The sequence below is a fragment of the Amblyomma americanum genome, chromosome 7 (genome assembly GCF_052857255.1).
Source record: "Amblyomma americanum isolate KBUSLIRL-KWMA chromosome 7, ASM5285725v1, whole genome shotgun sequence".
NCBI lineage: Eukaryota > Metazoa > Arthropoda > Arachnida > Ixodida > Ixodidae > Amblyomma > Amblyomma americanum.
Window position 1 is genome coordinate 172410134 of NC_135503.1, and position 27672 is coordinate 172437805.

Sequence of the window (27672 nt, forward strand, 5' to 3'; positions counted from 1 at the left end):
AATCTTCGATTATTTTGCCCCTAGAGTCACAGCGTTCGCTTCCCCAAAACGGGGAGTGAGCGTTAAAATCGCCAACTACCAGATATGGCTCCGGCAATTCATTGATCAGGCCTTCTAAATCTTGTATTGTTAATGTGATGTGTGGGGGGAGATATAAAGAGCAAATTGTTATTGTTTTGTAGGTAACGACGCTAACTGCAACTGCCTCAAGTTTTGTGTAAAGTTTGATTTCTTGAGCAGGGACGCCGCTTTGAAGGACAATCGCGACGCCTCCCGAGAGTCGATTTGCCTGCTCGCGATCGCGTCTAAAAATGTTATAATGTTTAAGGATATGCACATGTTGTGGACCAAGATTGGTCTCCTGAAGACATAAAACTGTGGGTAGCATTGACCCTAAAATATGTGTTACGTCGCTGTAGTTCCGCATAATTCCTCTACAATTCCACTGAATTAAGAAAGCCATGTTAATTTCTGGGGTGAGAACGCTAAGGCGTTTACTTATGCTCAGGGCCCGTTATGAGGGGTCTGTCTTTTTTGCGCTCAAGAGAGCTGTTCCGCCGCTGCAAAGCGGGCGGACTGGGAGTTGTATCCATCACCTCGCCAGAGGTGCTGGAGGACCGCGCAGCCGCGGTTGTGTTAGTTTCAGGCCTCCCCTGACGGGGGGAAGTCCTGCGGGATGCCGACCCATGGACCGGCGCTCCCTGCTGTGAAAATGGCAGGGCAGCTTTCGCTGACCCTGCCTGGGGCGTGGATGGCCCTGCCATAGGCTCGGTGGAAGTGGCCTCGGCAGGTGCCGGAGTGCTGTGTGGTGCTACGCCCCTGCGCACCACATCAGCGAAGTTTGGTTTCGCTGTGAACGAGAATGTGTTGTTTAGTGCAAAACGCCTCCTGGGTTCTTTAAATGAAATGTTTTCTTTGGTCTTTATGGTGATAATTTCTTTCTCCTTTTTCCAGGACGGACACGCCCTGGAGTACGCAGCGTGGTCTCCTTCGCAATTTGCGCAGCGCAGTGCTGCGTCACATTCCTCTGAATTGTGGTCCTTAGAAGCGCATTTCGCACAGGCTTTGCGGCCGCGGCAACTCTGAGAGCCGTGCCCGAATCTTTGACAGTTGAAGCATCTGCGTGGGTTAGGAATGTAGTGCCTGACATTAACTTTAAGGTATCCGACTTCGATGGTTTCAGGTAATGTGCTTGTGCTGAATGTGAGTACCAGGTGTTTAGTATCTATTTCTTTGTTGTCTTTGCGGATTTTAATTCGATAGACATCTGTGACATTTTGGTCGCTGAGACCTTCTAGCATTTCTTTTTCTGTTAGATGAATGAAGTCGTTTTCTGAAATGACACCACGGACGGTATTGAGGGATCTGTGGGCTGTTATGGAGACTGGGATGTCTCCAATAGAGAGAATGTCTGGGATCTTGGAGTTTTGGGTATGGTCACGGATTTCCAGTAATAAGTCGCCACTGGCCATTTTCGATAGCTTATATCCGGGGCCCAGTGCATCTGTTAGGCACTTTGACACAAGAAAGGGTGATAGTATTCTTGCCTGTTTTCCTTCTACTGTACTATGTATGACATGGAACTTTGGGAAGGTTGTTTTCTTTTTCGGGAAAAAGTCTGTTGCTTCGTTCCGCCCTCTTTTCAGAGAGCGATCAGGTTTTGAAAGGGGGGGAGCCATAAAGAAAATTTAGTTATTCGGTCATGGTGCCAGCCACCCACCACGGAGTCCAACAAGGGGACGGGACAGGAACTTGAAAGCAAGTCCTGCCCACGCCAGCTGTACACCTCAACTATAACCAAATATGACTCAACTCAGGGTAGTTGGTCACACAAGGTTAACCCTCGCCGCCAGGAAAACAGGAAAAACCAAGGAGTGAGTAGGATATAGGAGAGTTGTGAGACAGAGATAGGAAAGTGAAAGATGGAGAGGAGGATAGGAAAAGGCGACTGCCGATTTCCCCCGGTCGGGTCAGGCCGGAGGTGCCGTCTGCAGGAAGCTGGGGCCAAAGTGGTGTGTTGCCTTTGCCAAGGGGCCTTAAGGGTCCATACGCTCGGCATCGGCTCAACCACCAGGATCCCCTTTTCCCCGGACACGGCGATGCCACGCACGGCGAGGCGCGGGTGCTCGGGTCCGTGGTGATGCACAGTTCACCATCATCCCCTTGCGGGGATGTCCCTGCGGATGCTCGGGAACCCGCGGTGTCGCCACTCACCGTCGCGACGCCTGCAAGCTGCAGGCGCCCCCCTGCGGGGGTATTTTCTTTGAGCGATATATTAATCTAAGTACTATATCATCCCACTGATAAGCACCACACATTAAAAAAACATTCCCCTATGCACCTTGGTTTCGGTGACTGTTCGCTCCCTTCATAAGTTTGTCATACGGGCCCCTCATTGCCTTTAACTTATCTGCTAATAGCTTAACGAGGGTCGGTTCTGGTAGTCTTCATACCATAGGTAGCTTAAGAGGGCTCTCGCACAGTTTCCGCCCTCGCCGTTAGATGACGTTCCGCGTCACGCTCGCGGTATTACAAGACATGCTACGTCCGCCGCTATGGTCGAGGGTGGCGCTGGTGAACACTCTCAAGGTTCGCTTATGCCCAATGAACATAAATACGCACAAGAGCAGCAGATTGGACAGCCGTCGCCGTAGCTCAGTTGGTAAGAGCACCGGACGCGATATTCGGAGGTCGTGGGTTCGGATCTCACCAACGGGATAGTTGTTTTTTCTTCATTAAAGCTGCGAACTGGGCGAGTTGGTATTGACTCATATTTGAACAGCGCAATAAAATTTCTTTAAGCGATTTATTAATCAAACTACAATAATATCCAACTGATAAGCACAACACATAAAAAAACATTCCCCTATGCACCTTGGTTTCGGTGACTGTTCGCTCCCTTCATAAGTTTGTCAAACGGGCCCCTCATTGCCTTTAATTAACTGCTAATATATATATATATATATATATATATATATATATATATATATATATATATATATATATATATATATATCCCCGCGAGGCGACACCTCCTCTCCCTCTACCCAAGCGAAGCACCATCAGATGGAGCAAGCGGTAACGGCAGCGGCGTCGACAGCTGCGCCATCTGTTGGAGCGCGGCTGCGGTGTTGCTAGGAAACGGCGGCTCAAGGGCATTCGTCAGCCAAGCACACAGCATAAGGCATACGGCTGAAGTGCGCGACAAGCCGAAATGGCTCGCTGGTTGGCGTAGTAAAGCTTTCGCTTTAAAAGAATACGGAAACATCACCCATCCAAAGATGTTCTATAACTCCTTGCTAGCGGAGTTTTCATGGCGACACATACCACGGCGACGATTTGTCACGGTCAGTTTTTGGCCTACCTTAATACATGCTGATTTTTAACCTTAGCTCCTATTACCGACATAGCATAAAACCAAGGCGATGTAATATGCAAGAAAGAAATTGTCTACGATATAACGCTGGAAGGTGCTATAGGCCCCTCATAGGAAACGGGACGCTGCGTTAACGACAAATTGCGCAAGCATAGCAAAGCATGCCGTATTATACATTTCCAGGAAACCTCACCGCGTATTCTGCAAGCTGCAGTCATTGCCCCCATAGCTCGTGAAGACGACCATTTTCCCAAGATATAACTGTCACTTAAAATAGAGATGCCACGGAAATCACATCTGTCCTACATGGTGAATGTGGTGGTGCCCCGTCACCGCTGTTGAAGCGTGGTAGTGCGCCTCTTTCGCACCTCTTTCGCACTACCATGAGTCAGAGAAAGACTCATGGAAGAATGACTGCAACCACATGAGACACCGCCCCCTTCACCTGTTGTTTCTTCAGTATCGCTTGTACTTTCTTTCATCTGACTGTAGCGGTGCCCTATACAGACGGTTGTGTGAAGGAAAACTGAACCAGTTGACAGGGCGTAGGGGTTCTCTTGGTTGAGTCCTTTTGTCCCTAGTAAAGTGCAGAACAATAACCTCTACAAGCAGCCCGATAATGCGCTTGGGATCGCTCATGCAAGGTGACTCACATTTGCACAGAAAACTCTAGAAATCTCCTAACAACTATAAATGGCTTGGCTCTGGTCTCACCTTGTTGAATGTGGCGTTCACCATACAATGAAATTGGTTCGTGAAGGCGGGTCGTGCCTCCGGAGATGTAAAGTAGGCCCAGAGGAAGAGCCGGCTGAGCGCTTCCGCCACGCGACTGCCGGTCCCGGCGTAGTTGAGCACGTCAGTGGCTCCATGATTGAAGAACGGGAAGCTGAAGGGGTACGGCAGCAGGGACACATCGGGTTCCGTCGTGTCGGTGTGGAGTACGTAAAGTCCCAGCTCCTGGACGACCTTGGACAGACGCCGGGAAGACGGGTTCATGAACGAAGCTCGAGCGGCGAGTTGCCAGTTGGCCACCAGCGACTCGCCCATGTCCACTAAGCCTTCGTGTTGGACGTCCGTGGCTTCTGCACGCATTCCGGCACCCGAGAAGGTATAAATTCGAACCACGTGCGCTTGTGAACTATCTCGATTGCACTGCATACCGCCAACATCTACCCAGGATTCATTGTCGGAGTAAGCAGGCTCAGTGTAGCCCTCTCAGTTGTAGTATGTCGCAATACATAACCCTCAAGCGATCACGTGGTGACCAATGAAAATATCATCTGCGAGGGCGGAAGGTGAACGATTCAGAAAAGCATTCATATTAAAAAAAGCAATTCACCGCGAATTGTGAATGATTTTCGAAATCATATATTTGCATATATTCAAGAGGATCTTAACGAAAACTTTGTACTCTCTCATCCACGCCCTCCAAACCTAGTAATCCTACCCCTGTCATAAATGGTCTTTTTAACCATTATATACCATTTATAAGTCGCATTCAACGCCCCAGAGCTTTTGCACCTCCTTACTCTCATTGCCCTGCGTCGTGCAGTGTGTATAAACAATGTTTCACACGATATTAATGAAACCTTGATCGTCCTTCATGGCTTGCTTGTTTTTGCCTTTCTCTTTATTCCCTGTCTTTTTTTTTCTTCCTTGCGAGTGCTTGAAAGCTTCCAGACAGCCTTGTGTCGCCGCCACAACAAAGAGGCAGAGATTGTCGCGTGGTACGTGACAGAAGGTTCTCACACAGCTTCCGTGCTCCACGTTCGATCACGTTCTACGTCACAACCACGGTAATACAGGACGTACTACGTCCGCTGCTATGGTCCATGGTGGTGCTGCTAAACACTCTCAAGGTTAGGCTACACGCAGAACGTAAATATATCCGAAAGATTGGACAGCCGCCGGCATAGATCTCTTGGCACATCACCGGACGCGAAATTCGGAGGCCGTGGGTTCGGATGCCACCGGTGGCATGTGGTTTTTTTTTTCTTCTGCTTTCTACCCGATTACCTTTGAGCGGTATTATAGTTGAAGAACGAAAATAACGGTTGATCACCCCAGTTCAAAAAAAGAAACATCTTGTGAACCTAGGTTTTAGTGCCTGTTGGAAATTTCGAAAAACGCAGGAATTCCAATTCCATTCCAAATGATACTGTATTCAAGTAGAGGGAACGGACAAGAGAGCAACATGCCACTAATTCTGAATCTGGAGATGCAGACGGGATCAATCACTTATAACGAAAAAACGCAAAAGTGCTTTTCACGAAACATATGATGCATGTTTATCATATTTCAGGTCAGAGGGGAGTAGAACTGCGAAATTAATCTAGCGTATCACACAAGAAGCACAGAACAATGGAAAGTTCTAAAATATCTTACTAACTGCGGTACGCAAATACTATAAAGTACGTTACCTAGGCTACTAAACGAATGCAAGAGGTTAAGCATTGATATTATGAAATTAACCCTCTCTCAGTTTTTAACAGCTATTCAAAACCTGACTGTACATTGCTGGATGATTTATACTTTGTATGCATATGTGTGTGTTTAGAACCTTCTATGTTTTTGTTATACTTGTGCATGATTACGCGCTAATAATTGGATCTCCTTTGTTATCACTATGCTGTAATAATTCTTTTTTTCACTATCTATTTGTTTCTTCTGCTGCCACTATTGTTGGGGACGAGTGGCTCAAGCCGTTGTGGAACGGTTTTCTTCCTTTTTCCTTGGCCTCCTGTACACCCTGGTGTACGAATAATAAGCGTGAATGAATGATGCATTTATTCTTACACTACTTGAAGGATCGATTTTTCAAGTTGATGCATAAAAATAAGTGTTTTCTTTTTAATGAGGTAGTGAACATTTTTTATGAGATTCAACGCCATCTTTAATTCCCGACGTACTTTGCTGTTGCACTAAATGCATGGCTCACATTTCAGAATCAGAATATATTTATTTAACATCATGGCGATGTTGGGTGCACCGGCAAAAAGCCAGTGGCAAGGCTTGACGAGGCCGGCGCACCCTACAGAAGCTTGGCAGTGATATACTTGTTCACGTTAATAAAACAAACGAAAGAAACAATACGAGGGCACTTTCAACAAAAAAAAATGTACAAACATACAGGACATATAACAGTTTTTGGCATTATTTAGCTATATATTTATAAGGATTTCTTATTTAATAAATGTCGGAGAGTGAAGTTCAACATTTGATACCCGTAATTTGTGCGGGTCTTAGGTACAAACCAATTCAAAACTATTCGAGTAGAGTATTTAGACTCTTTGTATTTCAGTCCAGACAGCTGTAACATAAAGCAATTGTTTGTAACAACACTTGTTTCATACCGTCTTAAGAGCAACGTTTCATACAACTGGGGAAGGGGGGTGATGCCGAGTGCCTGAAATATCGGGCCACTATGCTCTAGTCGCGGAGCATTCACAATGCTACGAACAGCTTTTTTTTGAAGAAGGTGCAAACGATTATTGTTGGTAAAAGACGTAGTGCCCCAGACCAAAAAGCAATAGTTAAGAACAGAAGAAAAAAGTGCGTTATACAGCATTTGCTTAATACGCTTCGGCATAAAGTACCTTAGTCGACATAAAATACCGACAACCTTGGACTGTTTGTTTATTACCATTTCGACATGATCATTCCATAATAAGTTCTCATGAAAAATCACACCTAAACTTTTGATGACTGGAACAATCTGGATGAGTGACGAGCCCAATCTTAAAGAAAGTGGCGATCCGTTAATAGGCTTACTGCGAGGTCTGAAGAGCACAGCTTTTGTTTTCTGGGTATTAATGCTTAACAAATTGCATTTAGACCATTCTAAAAGCGAGTGTAGACAATGTGATGCTTGTTGCTGAAGATCTTGTAAATGTGAGGCTCAAAAAAATAAGGTGGTGTCATCTGCGTAAACAATGAAAGTTGGCAGCTTACTAATGCAGACGACGTCATTAACATAAAGGGGGAATAGGAGTGGTCCCAAGATACTGCCTTGCGGAACGCCTGAAGTGATATGCCTAAAATCTGAGAAGTCATTGTGTATGTTTACCTGTTGTACTCGAGAACCTAAATAAGACTGAATTATTTGAAGAAACTTTCCGCGAAAACCATAGTGCTCGAGCTTAGCTATCATTATTCTGTGATTCATGCGGTCAAATGCTTTGGAAAAATCAATGAAAATGCCAAGAGTGAGAAGTTTCTGTTCAAAGGACTCTAAGATTAGTTCTTTCTGAGTTAGAAGCGCGGTTTCCGTCGAGAAGTGTTTTCTGAAACCATGCTGACTGGGCGTTATTATGTTATGTTTGTCACAGAAACCAGATATTCGTCTAAACAGAATTTTTTCAAAACACTTTGAAAAAACAGGAAGAATGGATATTGGTCGATAATTTGACAGAATGTTTTTGTATCCGCCTTTATGTATAACCGTGACTCTGGCAATCTGCATTCTTTTGGGGAATACTGCATGTTCAATGCAACAATTAAAGATATATTCTAACACTGGGCTAATTACATCGGCTACATACTTTACTGGGGAAATTCTGAAACCATCAATGTCAAGTGCCTTGCTGTTGCGTAAAGACAAGAGGCAATTTTTAATTTCAATAGCATCTGTTGGCGATAGGAATGCACTGGAAACAATCCGTACGTCAAGACACTTCACATCCGTGAGATCGTCATTCCCATCCGCCTGAGACACAAAATGATTATTGAAATTATCTGCTAGCTTTTTCCCACTCACTAGCTCATTATCAACAAAAAGTTCAAGTACATCAGTGGCAGCATAACCTCGGTTTAAAATTCTTTTAATGTTTTGCCACACAAGATCGCTCCTTTTTAGTAAGTCTTGGTTGAATAGTTTTTCCATGTACTGTTTTTTTGCCTGACGGAGAGTAGACGTAACTTGGTTGCGATATGTTTTAAATCGTACAAGATCATCGGGTAACTTTGTTTGAATGAAGCGGTTGTAAAGGTGCGTCTTCTTTTTTATCATTTTAAGACATTCTGCAGTTATCCATGGTTTTCTGGCTTTTCGAGGTTTTTTGAAAGCGACAAAAGGAAAGCTTTGCTCATATATAGTCCTGAATATGGCGATGAAGGCACTGTAGGCATCCTCTGGAGCATTTTTGTTTCGCACAACGTTCCAGTCAACATTTGCAAGTGCGCCTCGAAAGAAATTCAGTGTTTCATTATTAATGCGCCGGTATTCTATCGCAGAAGGTACGCATTGTTTCCTAGATGTTTCACACTCAACAATCAGGTATATTGGAAGATGGTCACTGATATGGACATTAATTATTCCTGATTTAAGATGATCAGCTGGAGAATTAGTAAAAAACACATCAATTGACGTTGCAGCCTGTAATCGTGTTGGTTCATTTATGACATTAATAAAACCGTTGCATTGCAGTATAGACTCAACTTCTAGTTTGTTAGCAGAATGTGAAAGAAAATCTATGTTAACGTCACCACCTAATACTAGGTTAAGGTTGTTATCTGAGACCCATTGGAGATATTCATCAAGAAAGCAAGCAAAATTTGAGAAGTTGCTTTTAGGAGGCCGGTATATAACAGAGAAGACATTTTTACCACTTTGTAAGGACAGTACTTCGTAGTCATCATGAATTTGAGTGAAATCAGCGAGAATACTGCATTTAAAACATTTTTCTATTGCTATCAAGACACCTCCGCCTCGTTTGTCATTGCGATTTTGTACATGCGTGTTGTAGTTCGGCAACTGCAGTATTTCACAACTATTTTGATACCACGTTTCAGTGACCATGACAACCTTGAAACGGAAGTTAAGTGTGGAAAAAAACGCCTCAAATTCGTCGCCTTTATTTCGCAAGGATTGTGCGTTGATATGAAAGCAAGAGATAGTTTTTGTTTTCTGCGAGGATGCAGCGTATATATCTGATGGCAGGAAGGAATGACGCGCTGTCTGATTGAAAATGTTATTTAACGTGTTAGCTGTCATGTTCATGCAATCTTAGCTAGGTCCTCTTCTTTATCTATGCGTATTACTGTTCCCCCTTCCATCTTCCTCATGTATATCCTTCCATTGCGCACCCAGACAAAACGGTACTGTTTTTCTTTGGCGGCACACTTTGTCAACCAGTGCAGCTTTTTCACAGAGTATGTGAGATTCTCATTGATGAAAATGTCCTCATCTCTTAGGGCTGTCCTTTTCTCGATCCATTTTTCTCTTGTTGCTCTCTTGAAAAATTTGACCAGTATTGGTGGTTCCTTGCTCGGTTTACCTTTGATTCTATGCACCGCGTCGACTTCATTTTCATCAGGAACGGGAAGTTGGAGTTTGTCAGCAATAGATGCCAAAACTACATTCAGGTCTTCATTAGCACTTTGTTTTATTCCATGGATTTCTATATTGTTTCTACGGGAGTAAGTCTCCAGTTTATCCACCTCCGTTTCCAACTGCTGAAGCCGCGCGTTTGACGTTGCTAGTTGATCTGCTAGGTCGCAAGTCTCTTTTCTTATGTCTTTCAGCTCGGTTTTCTGTATTTCTAGCGACTGCAGGACAGTGTCGTAATGGGAAGAAAGTAGGTCTAGCGATGCTTCCATACCTTGCATTGTCTGATTTTGATGCTCTATACTTTTGTTTCTAGTATCTAGTTTCGTCAGCTGTTCTTCCTGCCTTCTTTCGAGTTCGTCCAGGCGACGCAGTACAGCATCTAACTTTGACATGACACTTGCTAAAGAAGGTTCATCAGGGTCACATGACGATATTTCACTCAATGAATCAGTGTCCCTGTGACGTGCGGTTCTTGACCTGCCCGCTTTGCAGGTCGAGCATGCCCATTGTCGAAGCATTTCCTTCGACATGCTTTTGAGATTTGTTTTTGTAACGCCCGAGCACTTTCCAACATGATAAGCATCCTTGCATTCGGTACAGATAAGACTTTTGCCATCAGGTGAGATCGCTTTTAAACATGCAAGGCATTCTTTACTTGACATTGCCAAAAAAAACTGGCGGGCAGTCCAGCGGAGGGAAAAGGCTAACAAAGCAAGTGTGAAAGGCAAAATATTCTCACCTACACAGAAGAAAATACACAAGTGAGCGATGCCCTCGTAATCCGCCGGACTGCAGCCTTCGAAGAGAAGCGGCGGCTTTTATAGCTTGTCGATCCGTGTTGCTTGCGCTGATTGGCCTCGTCCTGGATGACGTTCCACCATCGTAGTTCGGCAGGCCTCGTGGGTAGAGCAGGGTGCACAGCTGATACCACAGTGATATCGCGGTTCGAAGACACTCAGCTGTCAATCGATGGCCATACGTTCGTCAGCCCAGAAATCGGTCCCTACACAGAAGAAAATACACAAGTGAGCGATGCCCTCGTAATCCGCCGGACTGCTGCATGCGGCCTATTTTTTTTTCTAAATACTGCAGCCCCTGCAAATATTTCCACTGTTGCGTTGACAATTGACAGAGGGTTTTTGATATAAACAAAGAATATACTGGGTCCACAAGCATTTCTCCGGTACGTACTGCGCGCCAGACGTTACCGAAAGGCTAGATGCACGACCTTGAAATTGCACTTCTGGAAGATATTTCATGCAGTTTGTAACGTATGAGAAGAAAGGACGGGTTGAAGTTTGAGCATCAATTCTGAGAGCGACACGTGATAAAAACATTTTTGATACAGAATGCGACGTCAGCTTGGCTATGTTCATCAAGAGCGATATATGAGGTCATGGATTGTTTCAAGCAATAAACGTTGCAGTCAGTAGCCCTTTCCTAAACCCGCGTTGGTTGGGATCAATTAAATTATTTTTATTGAATGTCACCTTGTGCTTTACGACAGTGAAGGGTCTTCTATTCAGTACAACTAAGTAAAATGCGGCGGTATAATTCTGTGCATTTATAGTGCCACCGGATTTCGTAACAAAAACAAATTTAATAGCCATCCGTCTTTCAGAGAGAGGCAGAACGTTGGAGTTTAAAGAATCGATTGATTTTCTTTGACATATAATGCAACATGATTGCCTGCAAGGCAATTGTATGACTAGTGGGAACTTCTTTCCGGGAAGTACTTGTCCGGGTGCCTGTCCGCGCGTACGTACCTGAACTGCCGTCGTAGTCCTCTCCTCCCGGTACCTCGAAGTACTGCAGCGCAACAGATGTGGAGTTCCAGTCGTGGAGCACTGTGAGGTTCTCATCATAAAACTTCCAGCGAAGAAGGCGCCCATGCGGAGACTGACGAACGTATAAAATCAGTGCCCGGGCTTGAGGTCGAAGATCGGCAGGAAGTGTTGTCTCGCTGAACCTGCAAATGTGCGCTGTGTGTAAGTTTCATCTCACTGTTTAATGTTAAATAGAAGCTGAAGGTCCGTGAGGTTCAAGAAGCAGACTGCAGTTTAGTTCAAATTTCATAAATCGTCACATCCCGGCTGTAGCGCAAAGCAGATCTCTACACATGCCTGAGGACACAACGGCGGTTGATTCTTCACCGTTCACCGTGACACAGCGCAATTAAGAACGGATTGGGGGAAATGGGAAGAGAAAAGCTACTTTTACTTTTATTTTACATTCTTTCTGTCTTAATTGAGACAATTTCATGCAAATGTGGCTCTGGGAGCATAGCAAAATCCCAGAAGGTGCCTGACTAGGCTATGCCACTCTGAGAGCGCAGGCAGCAGATGTTTTTTTTTTGTAGCGTAAGCTACACTGGCCGAAGTTCAGGAGTTTCGCATGGCTCCTGGAGAGCCGTGCTGCGCATGCGCGAGGAGCAGTGACGTCACACGGCGCACAACTGGCGCGCCGGAGCCGCCGCCGCCGCGCGCGCCTCGCCGGTCTGTGCATTCTCTGGAAACCGCACCACGTGGCCAGTCATGTGACTGGTGACCAGGCATAGTCACCAGCCAGCCACGGCGCCGTCCCGCCGGCAGCTGCTCCGCACCCCGTGTCCGTCCACGTGAACAACAACGTGGTCAACCCGCCGCAGGCTCACTGAATAAAGAAACCCTGTGTCAAGGCTGGGAATCGAACCAGGGCCTTTGGCGACTGAGGAGGAGACGCTACCACTCCGCAACGACGGCTCACGGTTTAACCGTGAATAAAGGCGCATATAGGGAATGCGCCTTTCATATATTAACTCCTCCGAAGCAGGAGTCGCCGCGCTTACGCTACGTATATCCTGTCCTAACAGAGCCACGCCACCATCAACTTTTTTTGGAGAAAGCTGCACATCATATGCAGAACAAAACAGATCAGCGCAAATAAAATAAAGGTACAATTTCATCAGTAAAACTGTAATCTTTCTTTGAAAGTACAAGGACTAAACTGTTAGACAAAAGCCGCGAACCATTGCTCAAGCCAGGAACCAAACTATAAGAGCCAAACTATCAGGAACCAAACCCACCTGTGAAGCAGGGCGTCGCCAGTAACGACGAAAGTTTTGCTGAAGCAAAACGCGCGGTGTACGAGCTCCACCTTCTGCTCGGTGTCGTAGAAGTTGACCAGCAGCTCCTGGTTAGCAAACCATGCCGCCACCTGCACCGTACACCAGGACAGCAGAACGTGCATCCGTTCCTCCCCGTACTTCTTCCACATATTGAAGAAGGCGTAAAGAAATGAAATCGAATCGCTCAGGAACACGACATGTTCATCCTCGCGCAGCCGCGCTCCGTAGTCTCGCAAAACAATCTTCCACCGCTCCGGCGTGAGGTTCGGGACGAAATTGTAGAAAAGGTCGTCTTTCATAATGAACGTCGGATGTACGACAGCTTTATTCCAAAGCACGTCCCATATCTTTAGTTCAATATTTCTTGTTTCTTCAAATGTCACCGAGTCACCGTGAACTGCAGCGCTACTTGCGGCCCTGAGGTTTGTTTTTGATACCTCGAAATAATGTTGCCTGCTGCCAGGGGAACGAAGTTGCTCTTTTGCCCTCCGGCCTAATATGTAGAACTCTTGTGGTGGTCGCAGCAGCACGTATTTTTTTGGCCCAGTAGCCATTACCTCGAAAGCAAGGATGCCTGCCCAACGAAGTTGGATCGACACCTGCAGCAGGGTGTGTACAAGATCGGGACGCTGCGCCTTGATGGGCCACACTATATTCGTTGCTTCCAGAGCCAGCGCGACGTTTAGTAGTTAATTGCAGCGTGCTTTCCCAACGCATTCGCAACTGAGGTAGAAAGCTGTGGCGCGTTCCATCACATTTTGCTCACTCTTGGGTACGTTCATATCTCGAACGATATGGTACATTCGAGTGAGAGCGGAAAGCAGGGCAACGTCATTGACGCTGGCCTCATAGCGACTGTTCCAGCCATCGCACACGTAATGTGTGAAGCTATCGCAAGGCTTCACTGAGGAGTTGATGGACTCTTGCAGCCGCTTCGAGTAGGCGGCGAATGCCAGCGTGTCGCAAGTCTCGTAGTGACGCTCATGGGAGGGGGCTGGAAATGTCAGAAGCAACGTCATGATGATGGCCAGTAATACGCCGGATGTACCGGCGCAACATTTGATGCAAATGTTCCTCTTGGCGACATCAGGGCTCTGAAAGGGTGCGCCACAGCAGAATGAATTAGGCCTGCTCTATTTCGTACTCAAGCATTTTGTGCGTGCGAAATGTGAGAATGCACATGAAGCAGTATAACGGAATACATTTTTTGCTACACTGCTGCTTCATTCTTAATGTACACCTGACCAGCAAAATGTTCCGGTCAAAACGAGATCAAAAAAGGGGGAAGTGATAAATAAATCCAAAAAATAAAAAAAAATATTAAAAACAAAATAAATAACTCCAGGCGTATTTAAGTTTGAGAATTAAGAATTTGTTGCCACTTCCCCATTTAAGACTGTATGAAACATGAGTCATATGAAATACATTTTAATGATAATCGAACTTTATATAGGTGTTTAACGTCCCAAAGCGACTCAGGCTATGAGGGACGCCGTAGTGAAGGGCTCCGGAAATTTTGACCAGCTGGGGTTCTTTAACGTGCACTGACATCGCACAGCACACGGGCCTCTAGAATTTCACCTCCATCGAAATTCGACCGACGCGGCCGGGATCGAGCCCGCGTCTTTCGGGCCAGCAGCCGAGCGCCATAACCACTCAGCCACCGCGGTGGCGAAATACATTTTAATGCTCCAGGCGACTGAATGCTAGGGGAAGAATTGTAATCAAATCTAATCAGCACTTCTCTCTTGTCCCGTGTTTTACGCTGTTCCTGGACAACCGGCAACATGTCTAAGCCTCCGATCCTGCTGTTACAGGTTCTGCCGTGGATTGCTGCCGCAAGCATTTCCACCTGTGGAACGGATGAAAAACCATTTTTCTACGCGACCCATCACGACAGCGATATCAGCGATAACCTGTTCAAGGAACGTCTTCCGTCGATGACAGTGATGTCACCAGTGGCTAGCCTACAAAAGGAACTGCTCGACGCCGGAGCATTCAGAGGGCACGGCACCTGGACAACCGGCAACATGTCTAAGCCTCCGATCCTGCTGTTACAGGTTCGTTATTTGACTAATATTGGAAGTGTTAGGAGTGACAACCGCTTTCTGTTAGGTCTGCCGTGCCCTGGAAGATTGTTGACTGCTTTGACTGTTTTGAGTGACACTTGGTCTATGTTATTGTCTTTGTTGGTTTCTGGTGATATTGAGGAAAACCCGGGGCCAAAGACTGCTGAAATGTTGCAGTTAATTCTAGAAAACCAGGCCACGTCGGATGCTAAAATAGATAAACTGAGAACAGAAATGACCGAACTTAATGCAAAATGCGATAGGATGACAGGATTTCTTGATATTATCGAAGAAATGAACAAACGAATGCAAACTTTAGAGCCCCTTGTTCGTCAGCAGGCAGATAAGTTGACTGAATATGAGAACAGGAGCAGAAGTAATAATCTTTTGGTTTTTGGTGTCAAAGAAGCAAAAGACGAATCAGATTCCGATCTGAGGGAAGCTGTGGTTCAGAAGATATTTAATGAAAAATTGGGCGTTCAGGCGAAAACTGTAGACAGAATTCATCGTATAGGCAAGAAAAAAACTGGTAGCCATAGACCTGTCATTATGCACTTTTTCGACTCTAGAGAAAGAAAGTTGGTATTTAAGAATTGCGGGAAGTTGAAAGGCGGCCCGATAAGTGTAAGCCCAGACTATGCGAAGGAAACAGTAGCAGTACGAAAAAAACTGTGGCAAAGTAGTAAAGCAGAAAGAGATAACGGAACAAAGGTCAAACTGATACATGATAAACTTAAGATTAACAACACCATTTACGCATGGGACCATGAACGACAAGAGCGTTGTCTGTACCGAACCCACCAAGATAAGATAGGACGACCCAAAGTTATCGATGAGTCTGCTGGTCATAGTTCGCTATCCCCGACCAAATCAACTGCAGATTCTGATGATCATAGCGATTGCTCGCAAATATAGCTCAGAATTATTCTGTTAAACGCCCGCAGTGTAGCAAACAAAACAACTGATTTAGAACATTTGCTAATTTTCGAGAACCCTGACTTATTGTTAATAACCGAGACCTGGTTACATGAGGGAATTAGTAACGATAGCATTTTCCCACCAGGCTACCATGTTTTTAGATGGGATAGAAATTCTAGAGGAGGGGGGGTGGCTATTGTTGTGAAAAGCACAGTAGCTGCAGTCGCTCTTAACTGCAGCCTTTCTGAAATGGTGTGGTGCAAGGTTTCTTGTGGGAGCCTTGTACATTTAGTAGGTGTTGTGTACAGGCCGCCTTCTACATCTCCTGAATTTTTGGATGAATTGCTTTTGTTCCTTAACTCTCATGTAAATAAGAACACCAGACTGATAATGGCTGGCGACTTTAATTTGCCACATATTAATTGGGAAACTTTGTCAACAGGTAATGTAGAAATAAGCAGTGCGAATAAAGTAATGGAAATTATGTTTGCTCATAACCTTAAGCAAATAGTAAAGGATTTTACAAGGGTTACATCGGGGTCCCAGTCATTGTTGGACTTGGTTTTCTTATCCCCTAAAGTGGCAGACCACACTAAATCTGTCAAGCCGGGATTATCTGACCACAAGATGATCTGTTTGAATGTGCGGTTGAACACACAAGTTCGCAAAAAATCGCATGTTTTAATACGGGTCAAAGATTACAGCCGGGCAGACGATACGTCTATCTTAGACGTCTTAGAAGAAAACTTGAATCAGTTTGCAACTGCATCACACCATGAAAGTGTCGAGGAATTGTGGCAACGTTTTAAGGGCACACTAAAATATTGCATTGATAGGTTTGTTCCCACTCGCTCAAAGAAATCGAAGCAGCTCAATCCTTGGATCACTAGAGAGATCATTCAGTTAAAGCGCAAGGTAAAAAGGCTGCGAAAGCAAAAAAATAGAGCGACAGAACTTTCAAACATCAAAAAGAAGCTGAAAACAGTGTTATTAGATTCGAAAAAAACTTACTTCAATACAACACTGACTAATTTTCTCACAAGCTCACCACAAAAGTTCTGGCGATATTTTTCAGCGAAAAAGAACGCAATCACACAGGTAATGGATGGGGACGATGAGGTGACTGATAAAAACGATATTGCAAATCTGTTTAATGATTTCTTCCAGTCGGTCTTTAGTAGGGATGACAATGATATTGAGAGTGATCATACAATAATTTACCCGTTGCCATACTCAATGCACGAGATTCGCATCAATAGGGAGGGCATCTGTGAGCAGCTGCTGTCTCTGGACCCGAAGAAATCGAGCGGTCCCGATGAAATACCGACGGAATTCCTTAAACGGTATGCTGAGTGGTTATCATATTATTTGCAAATTTTATTTGAAAAGTCATTGCGGGATCATTCTTTACCTCGTGACTGGCGCAGCGCAATAGTAGTTCCGGTATTTAAAGGCGGTAATCGACTTCTTGTAAAAAACTACAGGCCAGTTTCACTCACTTCCGTATGTTGCAAGGTTTTTGAACACATAATAGCTAAACACATCCTTCATTTTTTGGAAATAAATGACCTATTGTGTCCATTTCAGCATGGTTTTCGGACCGGCCTTTCGACAGTAACGCAGTTAATTGAAACAGTGAACGACTTTTGCAAGGCTATAGATGAACGTCAGCAGGTAGATGTGGTCTGTGTAGACTTCTCGAAGGCTTTCGATAAAGTTCCGCATCATAAGCTTCTTTTTAAACTACGCAGATCAGGAATCGCTGAAAATATAGTACTGTGGATTCAGGCCTATCTAAGTAACCGCTGTCAAGTCGTCAAAATAGAAAGTGCAGTATCGGATAGGCGTGAAGTTCTGTCGGGGGTGCCACAGGGCTCCGTTTTAGGTCCGCTTTTGTTTTTATTGTATATAAATGATATTTCTGCTATCGTCGAATCGCCTGTCAGAATGAAACTTTTTGCCGATGATTGTTTGATTTACTCTCCTGTGGCTTCCCCGGCAGATCAGATGAACATAAATAGGTGTCTTCAGTCGTTAAACTCGTGGTGCCTGAAATGGGGTATGGAAATAAACTACAAAAATCTAATTACATGCAAGTAACAAGGAAGCAGAATGTTATGATGTTTCGATACAATATCGGTGAAAATTCCTTAGATCAAGTAAAGTGTCTCAAGTACTTGGGAGTGACATTAACAAATAATCTTGACTGGCGCACCCATATTGAAAATGTCTATTTCCTGTTTCCTGAGGAGGAAGTTGCCGAATGCGACTAGAGAAATTAAATTGATTGCGTACAAGACGTTCGTGCGGCCAATCATAGAGTACGCAAGTGCAGTGTGGAGTCCTCATCAAAAGGGTTTAAAACGGCAACTGGAAAGATTGCAAAGGATGTCAGCACGTTTTATATGCTCTAAATACCGCCGCACTGATTCAGTCACAGCAATGCTAAAAGAGTGTCAGTTAGAATCACTAGAAGTAAGAAGAACAAAGCAGAAATTGAAACTTTTTTTTCTGATAATGAATGATAAAGTCAAAGTTAATAAACATCACTATGTTACACCTCCCCTGAAGCGTTGCCCTCGGAAAAATCACAGTAAGGTATTACAACCTATTATTACACGTACTGATGTCTATCGCTACTCCTTTTTTCCCGATGCTGTAGAAATTTGGAATCAACTACCAAGTGACGTTGTGGACCAAACAGATGTAGAAAAATTTGTGATAGGTGTGAACGCGTTCCTGGAAGATTGCTGTGCAAATCTGTAATTCTGTGCATTTGAGTGTTTCTTTTTTTTTAGCGAAGAGAATTGCACTTGTGTCTATATATGTTTCCCTCCCTGTAATGACCCTCATGCAGAGGGTTAACAGTATGAATAAAAAAAAAATGAGTAACCAACATGCCCAAGCTGCTGTTCTGGCTGATTTCATTATGAGGGGCGGGTGGGGCAAAACTGAACGTGAATATGCAAACCGTTGCCATGTTTTCATCATTCTCTACCATACCGTTCACTAAATATGAAGGGCACTGAAGGAACACAGTAAAATATAATTAAACTTAAAATTTCGAAATGTTGAATTTTGCCCCACTCTACGGTGCAAAATACAGCAATGCACAGGACCAACTGAGTAAAATCGCCCCATTACTTGCAATGAATTAAGACATAGGGATTTGGCTCCATTGAGAGCTAGAAAATCTTTTATGGCCTATTCGAGTGATGGCCTGTGTACTAAAAGCCAACCCGGCGCTGTTTCTTTCCATCGCCCCACTGTCTACGAAGTTCTACCGCCGAGCTCTGCATGCAGCCTGGGTAACGCGATGTTTTTGAGCTTCGTTCCTTCAACGCATATAATTTCTATTATTGCGAAAGCACTAATCCGGAGGTTCATACAAGAAGAGCTAGACAAAGAAATCACATAAATATCTACGACTGGGAGTCGAACCCGCGCCAGCGCGAACAGATCAGCCTCAAAGGTCGCTGCGCGGTACCACTAGGATGTTAAACTACACCGTACTCTCGCGCTGTGCATTGAAGAACGTCGTCTTCATCAACTTCCAACTGCTCCTTCCCGCGGCGCGGCCCATTTATAGTCTTTTACGTAACAACAATCCGTGGTTTCGAATGTTGCAAACTTCCTGTGTAGTTTTCGAGCGAGAGCTCCACTACGTCATTTTTTGCCGAGGTCATCGGGTGTTGCAGTTTGACCTTCAGCAGAAGGAATGCCGTAGGAGGGACTGTGGCACCAGAACACGTGATTCGCCGAAGCTACTGCGCCGCTGCCCCAACACCGCGGCGCCACTGCTGTGGTGCTATAGTATAATCTAGGCACCAGAGCGGCACGCTGCGCCGACCGCCGCTAGGTAGGGCGCTAGGGTGTCTCGATGCTCGCGCCCTTTTTCTCGGCGGCATATGGGAGCGCGCGAACCGAGGCACTAAAGTGCACTTCACCCTAATTGACGCTTCGCCAGGTGTGGTCATGTGACTATGCACGTGACTCTGCGTTTGCTTAAGAAGAAGGCGCCGCTCGCGCATACAGTTTCGCCATGGGCGGCTGACAGTGTGCCTGAAACTCCTTTCGAGCGCCTAACCAAGCGTAGCCAAGAATAATGTAGCTTTAACTCTGTCTAACTACGTTTAGAACAGTTACACCACTGCCAATTTTTTCCCGAACCTTTTTCTCAGTAGTTTCAATTCTTGGTTACATCCTCCACAAAACTATTCAAACTTGCCACAAAACGGCAATGCAAGACTGCAGGACTATACTAACCAATTCTGAAAATACGCAGCTTCAGCCCACAATCTACTGGCAGCAAGCGGCAAGAGTGGGAAACAACAAAACCAGAAGATGTTAGGGCCTACGCATTGAAAGTGATCTTAGCCTATGTTTAAGTGGGCTCATTATAATATCATGGTGCTCCGTAAGCCTCCTTGATGAAGCGATAAGGTGCAAATTTTCAAAGCAATATTTTGTGAGGTCATGAACATATTGCCTTCACCGTAGAAAATAAACCTCACCTCTTTCAAATACAACAGCCTCTCCGTAGCGCTCTTTTTTGGGCTCAATGGGGTTCGTGGTGCAAGAAGCACAGCGCTATAGGCACGTCACCACTCATGAGAACTCATTGAAGCCTGTGCCACATTTTCCGGTGCACGTTGCTTACCATCTTTCGAAAACGCGAAGGCTTCTTCCCATCTTCAGGGCGCTCCACGGTGGGCTCGGCCTGCGTGCTCTGGGTGGGACCTTGGGTTTGACTGGTCTGCCGGGCAGCTTGGCTTGGTCGCTTCCTCAGCCTCGACGCCGGCTTGGACTCGATTCGCTTTGCGTATTGTGCGCGTCGTTTGATGCGGTTCTGCGTCAGCCCTCTGGACTTGCTCAACTTGAACGGTGATGAGGTCACCAGGAACGCCGCTCGGGGCAGCAGCTAAGCCGTCGCTCACTGTTGGAAGCAGCGCTTGCCCCTCGCTCGAAGATGAGATTTTGTTACCCCCTGTATCCGTGAGGCCGAGAGGTTGGATTCGGCTCGCGGTGACGTCGCCGCGCTCAGTAGTCGGGAGCTGGGACAACGTTGGCTGCTCATCGGTTCTGGTGGTACCAGGAACAGCTGCTGCTTTAATTGGCGGTGCTTCGGCGAGGGCTTCATGCGGTCCTTCCTGGTCAGACGCCTGTTTTTGCTCACCGGCGACTTCTTGGGTTCTTGTGCCGCTGTGACGCTCGGGTTATGTCTCTACGCCGATTTTTCGCTTCTTACGCGATGTTCTGGATGAGTCCTTCTCCCGTTCCGTGTCTTTAGAATGTTGGGCTCCTTTCTTCTTCGCCTTCTTGGAGATTCTGGACGCCTTTGATGTGTTCGTGCTATCCATGGCCGTAGGGTCGAGGTAGATGCTGTAGGAGGGCTTCTTCTCCTTCGGCTGTTGTTGTTGTTAGCCTAGCAAAAGATGGCCCATACCCACACTGGGGGATCAGCCAAGAATCGGGTGGCTATTCACCTGAGCGCAGTTAACAAAAAGGAAAGGCACATGGGAGCGCAACACCGGTGAATTTTTCGTCATGAACTGAAAAGGGATGAGTGTTTCGATTTTAAAATTTTAAGAAAAGTAATAAAGAGAGGGAATAAATATTAATGATTTAGTCAAAATGTAATAATTGATAGAAAAGAAAAGGTTGGAACAATTAGCAAGGCAGTCGGTGAGATTCTATCAGGAAATTTAGGACAGCGGTACAAACAGATCTGTGGCTGAACCCAAATGTGGTGGCGCCAAATGATAGCAAGAGCGGGCTGCTCAAACTAAGGCCAAGATGCTGCAAGGGCTCTTCCAGCAACCTTTTTCTCAGAGAGTTGAATCGGCGACAATACAGCCAAAAATGTTCAATAGATTCAGGCTCACGGCAAAATGCACAAAGGGGAGAGAGCGCCAAACCTGACTTGTGTAAAGAGAAATTTAGAGGGGGGATGCGGCAGCGCAGCCTCGTCAGTGATACTTCAAGCTGCCGAGAGCAACAAATTTTCCTGTTCCAATAATATTTAAGGTGCTCATAGTCCGCCGATGTGAAAAGTGATGTGTCTTCGGCTGCTTCTCCTGCGACGCCGTCTTCTTCTTCTTCTTCTTCACCCCAGGTATATGGCACATACCCACGCGGGGGGATTGGCCAAGATGTAGTTGAATAAACAAAGTTTCCATGGAAGATGATGACAAAAATGTAGCACCAATCGTGAATTTTGAAAAATCAATGAATAAAAACAAGAGAACAATATTGACAGTTAAATAACAGACAGCATTTTGGTAAAAAAAGAAGAGCTCGTAGAACTTTAAAAGAATTAGCACATCAACCTACCAGTTGCAATTATGTAATCGTGGAGAAACCCACAAATAAAACCCAATGCAAATCCCTTGGCGTTCGCACCAAACGATAATAATACTGGCAAAGATAAAGGGAGCCCTAACCTGGAGAGAGGGACCTCCAGGTAAATCTTTCTCTGAAGTGCGAACTTTGGGCAGTAGAGGAGAAAATGGTCTAAAGATTCAACTTTCCCACATGCGTCGCATAGGTTCGTCGGTGTCAACCCACACCTGCATAGATATAAATTCAAACTTGGAATCCTGCAACGCAACCGCGTCATTGTTACCTCACACAGCCTGGATTTACTCGAACGGACGTTGCAATTATATGCTAAGTGCTGATAGTCAGTGGTATTTAGTAAGGGATCTCGTAACCTGGCTGATATATATGTCGGAGGGCTGCTTCTTCTTCGTCACGTGCGAATGTTTCTCGTGCACACGCATTCTTTTGACCGCGCGCGAAGGTAAAATAAAAAACAATGCCAAGAAAACGTACAATTCTAGATTGGCGCAATGCTACAGGTGCTGCAGAGGAGGGCATTTGCAAAAAATTTTTCCATACGGAGTTAACCAAGACTGCGTGACAGCAACGGGCGAGGCGAAATTAAAATGCTGCGCATGCAAATCTGACGATGATGAAATCACTTCCTGTGCTTGTCCGACAAAAATGGAAAGCTCGGATTAGCAAGGGCAGGGTGCCGAGAACAAAGCGCACTGTTGTTAAGAACAGATATGTTGCTACGTCTCAGGAGCTCTACAGGAAGATAATCGGTTGTGTCCACTCACAGGTTATACAGGGTACCAGTGCCCTTCCATCTCTGATAAAAGAGCAAGAGCAGAAACGGAAAAGCCAGTAAAAGCTGCCGTCTATATTGGGGCCAACATTTACAAAACCCCACTTGACCTGAGCAAGTGGAGAAACACAAAGCAGGAAGTAGCTACTTTAGTCGCGCGCCTAAATAAAACGCCACTGATACTAGTGTCCGTGTGCGCTCGTCCCAGAACCACAGCAAGGAATCTTGGATAGGTTAAACATATTCTTCATTCACCCCTTGGAACCCCGATACTAATAGGTGGAGATTTGGACGCTCCGCACACTCTTTGAGGATATGATTATGATTCCAACAGGGGTGATCAAGTTCACATTGCCTTCACAGAAATGGAGTTTACACTGCTTAATCACCGAGGAAGCGCAACACTGCCTGCAACACAAACATACTCGCCAGATCTGACGTGGTAGAAGGGGCCTGGGGCACTATAAAGGCAAGCAAAATTAGAAGCGTGGAGTAGTGACCATGCCCCCAATAGGATAGGTTTTAATTTGGGACAAATGAACATTCGACGAAGAATTTCTGTAAAACAATGGGATGGCGTACGCCATGCAGGATAACAGACCTGATGCTGTCAGTCCGAATACTGGCGTGCCCACCCCACAAACGGTTCTCAGGGATTGCACCTTCACAACGGTCTACAGTGAACGAAGATCAGCCATGTCCTGACCTTCACCTGCTACAACCTTGGGCACGCCGAAATTAGGCGGAGATACAGGCTGTTCGGCATCCTGAAGACTCTCATAGAAAAATTGAAGTGAACCGAGTGACGGCATAGGCCCGCCGTTATGAAAAGCCGCTGGCTCATAAGAGGTGGGACATATGGTGCAGTCGTTTGCGCTCTGGAACAATGAAAAGGGCCCTCCGGAGGACTTTCCGCGGCAAGAAAAAGGGACAGCAGATAAAAGGTCACGCAGAGAGTATTAGACCCACCTTACAGCAAATGCCAGAGGAGTTTGCCGATCAGGCTTCTGTCATTTTGTTCCCGAATAGTCCACAGTGTACAGCTCGTCCACGTACAAAGGACGCAGTTGATAAAACGGCGATAACATCAGAATTTACCAAATAAGAGTCATTGGTTGCTATTGAAGAAGCAACTGGTAAAACTGCGCCTGGACATGTCGATGCTCCTTATTAGATGTTAAATAACTTAGAAGGAGTTGATCTCAACTGAAGCAATACCCTCAGTCATACATGCAAAGTTACGCCCATTTCCTGTCCATACATATCGCAAGTGAAACTGGCGCTTTCTTTCAGACAAGGGCTTTCTTTCAGAGTTCTTTCGGACTAGGGCATAAGTGCTCACTGGCAAACACAATACGATCATTGCTAAGAGAAGTGTCTTCAGCTTGGCTCGTGCAAGGTGCCAAGCTAAATGAACCACTTACGAAGCATTGTTACCTTGTTTCCGCATTTTTTCGCGAATTGGTAACGCGTCCCCGACTTTCCGAAGGGGAACGCTATCGCAAGCAGGTTCGAACGAAACAACAAACGGATCTAAGAAAACATAACAAAGCCGTATTTATAAATTAAAAGAGAGGGGCCAATAAGAAACGGAAACGAAAACAAGGAAAACACACACCCAGCACGCGTACAACTCCACAGAATACAGGAGAGATCCCAGGCGAAGCGGGGATGCCTTGCGGACAGGGCGGACGCGGGTGAATGTAGCACGTCGCGTCGCTGGCGTTGTGTCGAAGGAAGCGGCGGAAGGGAGCCAGGTGATAGTAGGAGCGGAGAGGACTGCAGGAACACGCCGGTGGTCTCCAGTCAACAGCCCCAAGAACTTTGCAGCAGCAGAAAGAAAAACGCGTAGCCGATACCCGCCGGCGGCGTCCGGAAACGCCGGAGGCTTAATGCAGGCTATCCAAGAGTGCCGCAGCACGGACCCTCAGTACATCGGCTGCAACCTCTGCGCTTGCAGGAGGCTTGCGTAGGAGATCTAAGGGAGCTCCACGGCAGCACGGACCCAACGTCGGACGGCTGCCACCTCCTCGCTTGAATGACACGACCTCCGCTGCGCTGTCTCCCATCACACCTCGGTTTCCTGACACGTGAGCTCTCCGCTCCTCGTGCTCGCCACGCTCTTCGTCACCATCGCTTCGCATACACCATTCGCACGCCCACACGCGCAACGCTGGGCTGGCACGCGCAGCGCTCTGCTGTCCGAAGCACCACTGTCAACGCACCGCGTTCGAAAATCCCGACGATTTCGTGTGCACATAACCTAAGCCCCCCCCTCGGAAAGTTTTTGTAGTGTGTGCCACACTGGCCGAGGTTTGAGCAGTTTCGCAGGCTCCTGGACAACCGTGCTGCGCACGCGCGAGGAGCACTGACGTCACACGGCGCACTGCTGACGCGCCGGAGCCGCCGGCGCCACGGGCGCCTCACCGGTCTGCGCTAAAGCCCCTGAATTGACTATAAGGAACGACACCTCCTTCCTCCTCCTCCTATGTCGGCGCTCCTCCTCTCGGCTGCTCCCATGCGCCGACGGTGGCGGCACCTTGGCAGGGGGATGCTAGCAGCCGCTCCCAACCCTCGCTTTTTCGCGTGCAGCAGACCACGCGCCCCAATCATTTTGTGTTGCGTTTCTTGCCTTGCCTTCGGCCGAAACGACATGATTACATGAAAGATCGAAAAATGAGTTACTGAAATAATTACCGCGACCAACGCTGCGCTGCTTTTTCGAAACTTTTTGTCCTGCGATCCCTTTTATTGCGGAGCATACGTTGGAAGTGGCCAGCGCGAACAAGTTCGCGGCACTACAGTGAATATACTCAGTGCGTTGTGTACCCAACGCTCGAACTTAGGCGCGCAGCGGACAGCGCGCCCTAATGAATTTGCTGTTGCGTTTTCTGCCTCTTATTCGGCCGCATGGCATGGCAGGTACAAAATTTACTTGCCCCGATCCACGTTGCACTACTTTGCGGAGCTTTTCTTACTGCGATCGCTTTGATCGCGGTGCACACGGTGGAAGTGTAGTGAGCTCGCGAGCTCGCGGCACTACAGTGAATGTCTTGCAGTCGTGCTTTTCAACCGGCGTCTTTTGCCCAATTTTATTAAAAATTTAACTCCGCAAAGAGAAAATGGACCAACATTCGACTAGATGTGCGGCGTAGGCTTTATTTGAAGGGATGGCGGTTTGATGCTCCTATAATATATTCTCTCAAGGGCGTGTTTGCTCGTGCAACGCCGGGCTGTGCTATTCAGTGAGTAGGCAATTTTTTTTCTGAATTTAAATTATTTTAGTGCAGGAAAGCTTTGAGATTATTTCGGAGTTAATATATCTCGGACACCTCGCAAGCTACCATTGAAAATATTCGACTGACGGTAGCGACGTAATGTTTGTAAATAGGCGAATACGAAGTCCTATAGTTGCGCACTGTAACACAGTTGTGACCAGAATTTTGATGTTGGCTTAATAGTTTAGGTTGATTAACGAGAACCAAAAAAGGTATTTAAACGCTGTTTTGTGAGCAACTACAGCGCCTTATGAGTCATTCGAAAGCTGCTTGTTTAGGTGATTATCATCTTGAGTCAGCATATGCACTAATGGCTTGTAACAGAACATTGCCTTCCGTCTCCATGCCTAACGTGCAGTAGTAGCCTGGACTGCCGCAGTTAACCGCTTCCGGTCGAAGTAGCGTGCAAAAGAAAAGAAAACTCAAATGCTGAAAAATCAAAACTCGAATTAACTCAGTTCTCTGTGAAGCAAACACATTGGTTCGTTTAGGAATCGTGACCAGCATGAAAAGTAGTGGCTTTAACAGCGATAACCACCCTTTGGTGTCGAGTTCGTGAGCGACGGAGTCCAACTGCAACAAAACAAATACGTCCAGCGATGCGCCAAACATGAAAGAAAGACCTGCACCACGAGCAGCATGAACACCGTAGACTCGAACGGCAAGAACCGCCCTTTCACTGTTGAATTTGTGAGCGAAGGAGTCCATCTCTAACGACCCATACACGGCAGGTAATGCGCGCAACATAAAAGCTAGATGTATATTGCATGCGAGCAGCATGTACAGCGGGTATCAAACAGCGAGAACCGCCTCTTCAGTATGGGGTTCGTAAGCGAAGGACTCCACAACTGCGACCAAAATTCCTGCAGCAGTGCGCAAGATGAAAGCTAGCCCTCCAACGCGAGAAACGTAAACATCGGGACTCAAACAAAATGAAGCGTAACTTTCGAGTCGAGCCTGCGAACGAGTCTGACTGCAACCACGTCGATACGCCACGAAATGCGCGCAACATCAAAGCTGCACCTGCAGAATCTGGCAGAGCTGGAACAGTGTGCATAAGACAACAAGAAGCACACCTTTCGGAGCATACGAGCGAACGAGTCCATCTACAACTATGCCAAACAGCATTGATTCCGAAGAAAGACTGCAGTCGTACGCGCTTCGCATGAAATCACCCCCCCCCCCCAAAAAAAAAAAAACACGATTGACAACTGAAGAACGCCCACTCACCTCACAAAGTGGCAGAACCAGTACATTGTCGAAGTTTGCCCGGCCGATCCTGCGCATCCAAACCTTTCGGCGAGCCGCTTAGCTTTTTTCCGCACGGAAGTAGAAAAAATCTTTCCCCGCTGCGTCCTCGGTTGTCGCATTCATACGCGCAACAGAAGCTCGGCATCACCGCAACACGTATACGCCGTCAAAGATGGAAAACCAATTTTCGCCAAAACTGTCCCACAAAAAGAAA

General features: G+C 46.2%; 2 protein-coding genes across 3 annotated transcripts in view; both read right to left on the reverse strand.

Moving 5' to 3' along the window:
* LOC144097584 (endothelin-converting enzyme 1-like) overlaps positions 1 to 10575 on the reverse strand; it is a 22855-nt gene extending 12280 nt beyond the window's left edge. The window contains exons 1-2 of the mRNA XM_077630254.1: positions 10444 to 10575; positions 4091 to 4458 (exon numbers count right to left, since the gene is read on the reverse strand). Of these exons, the coding sequence (XP_077486380.1) occupies positions 4091 to 4423 (333 nt within the window). The 5' untranslated portion in view covers positions 4424 to 4458; positions 10444 to 10575. The remainder of the gene's footprint in view (positions 1 to 4090; positions 4459 to 10443) is intronic.
* On the reverse strand, positions 10576 to 27672 carry LOC144097585 (uncharacterized). Of its 2 annotated transcripts, XM_077630255.1 has the most exons (4): positions 27438 to 27672; positions 12769 to 12899; positions 11471 to 11673; positions 10576 to 10707 (listed from the first exon to the last, which is right to left on the reverse strand). In XM_077630255.1, the coding sequence occupies exons 1-4, from the start codon at positions 27492 to 27494 to the stop codon at positions 10667 to 10669; spliced, it is 432 nt and encodes a 143-aa protein (XP_077486381.1). In that variant the 5' UTR covers positions 27495 to 27672; the 3' UTR covers positions 10576 to 10666. The 2 variants fall into 2 exon arrangements, with proteins under 2 accessions (XP_077486381.1, XP_077486382.1); XM_077630256.1 differs by lacking the exon at positions 12769 to 12899.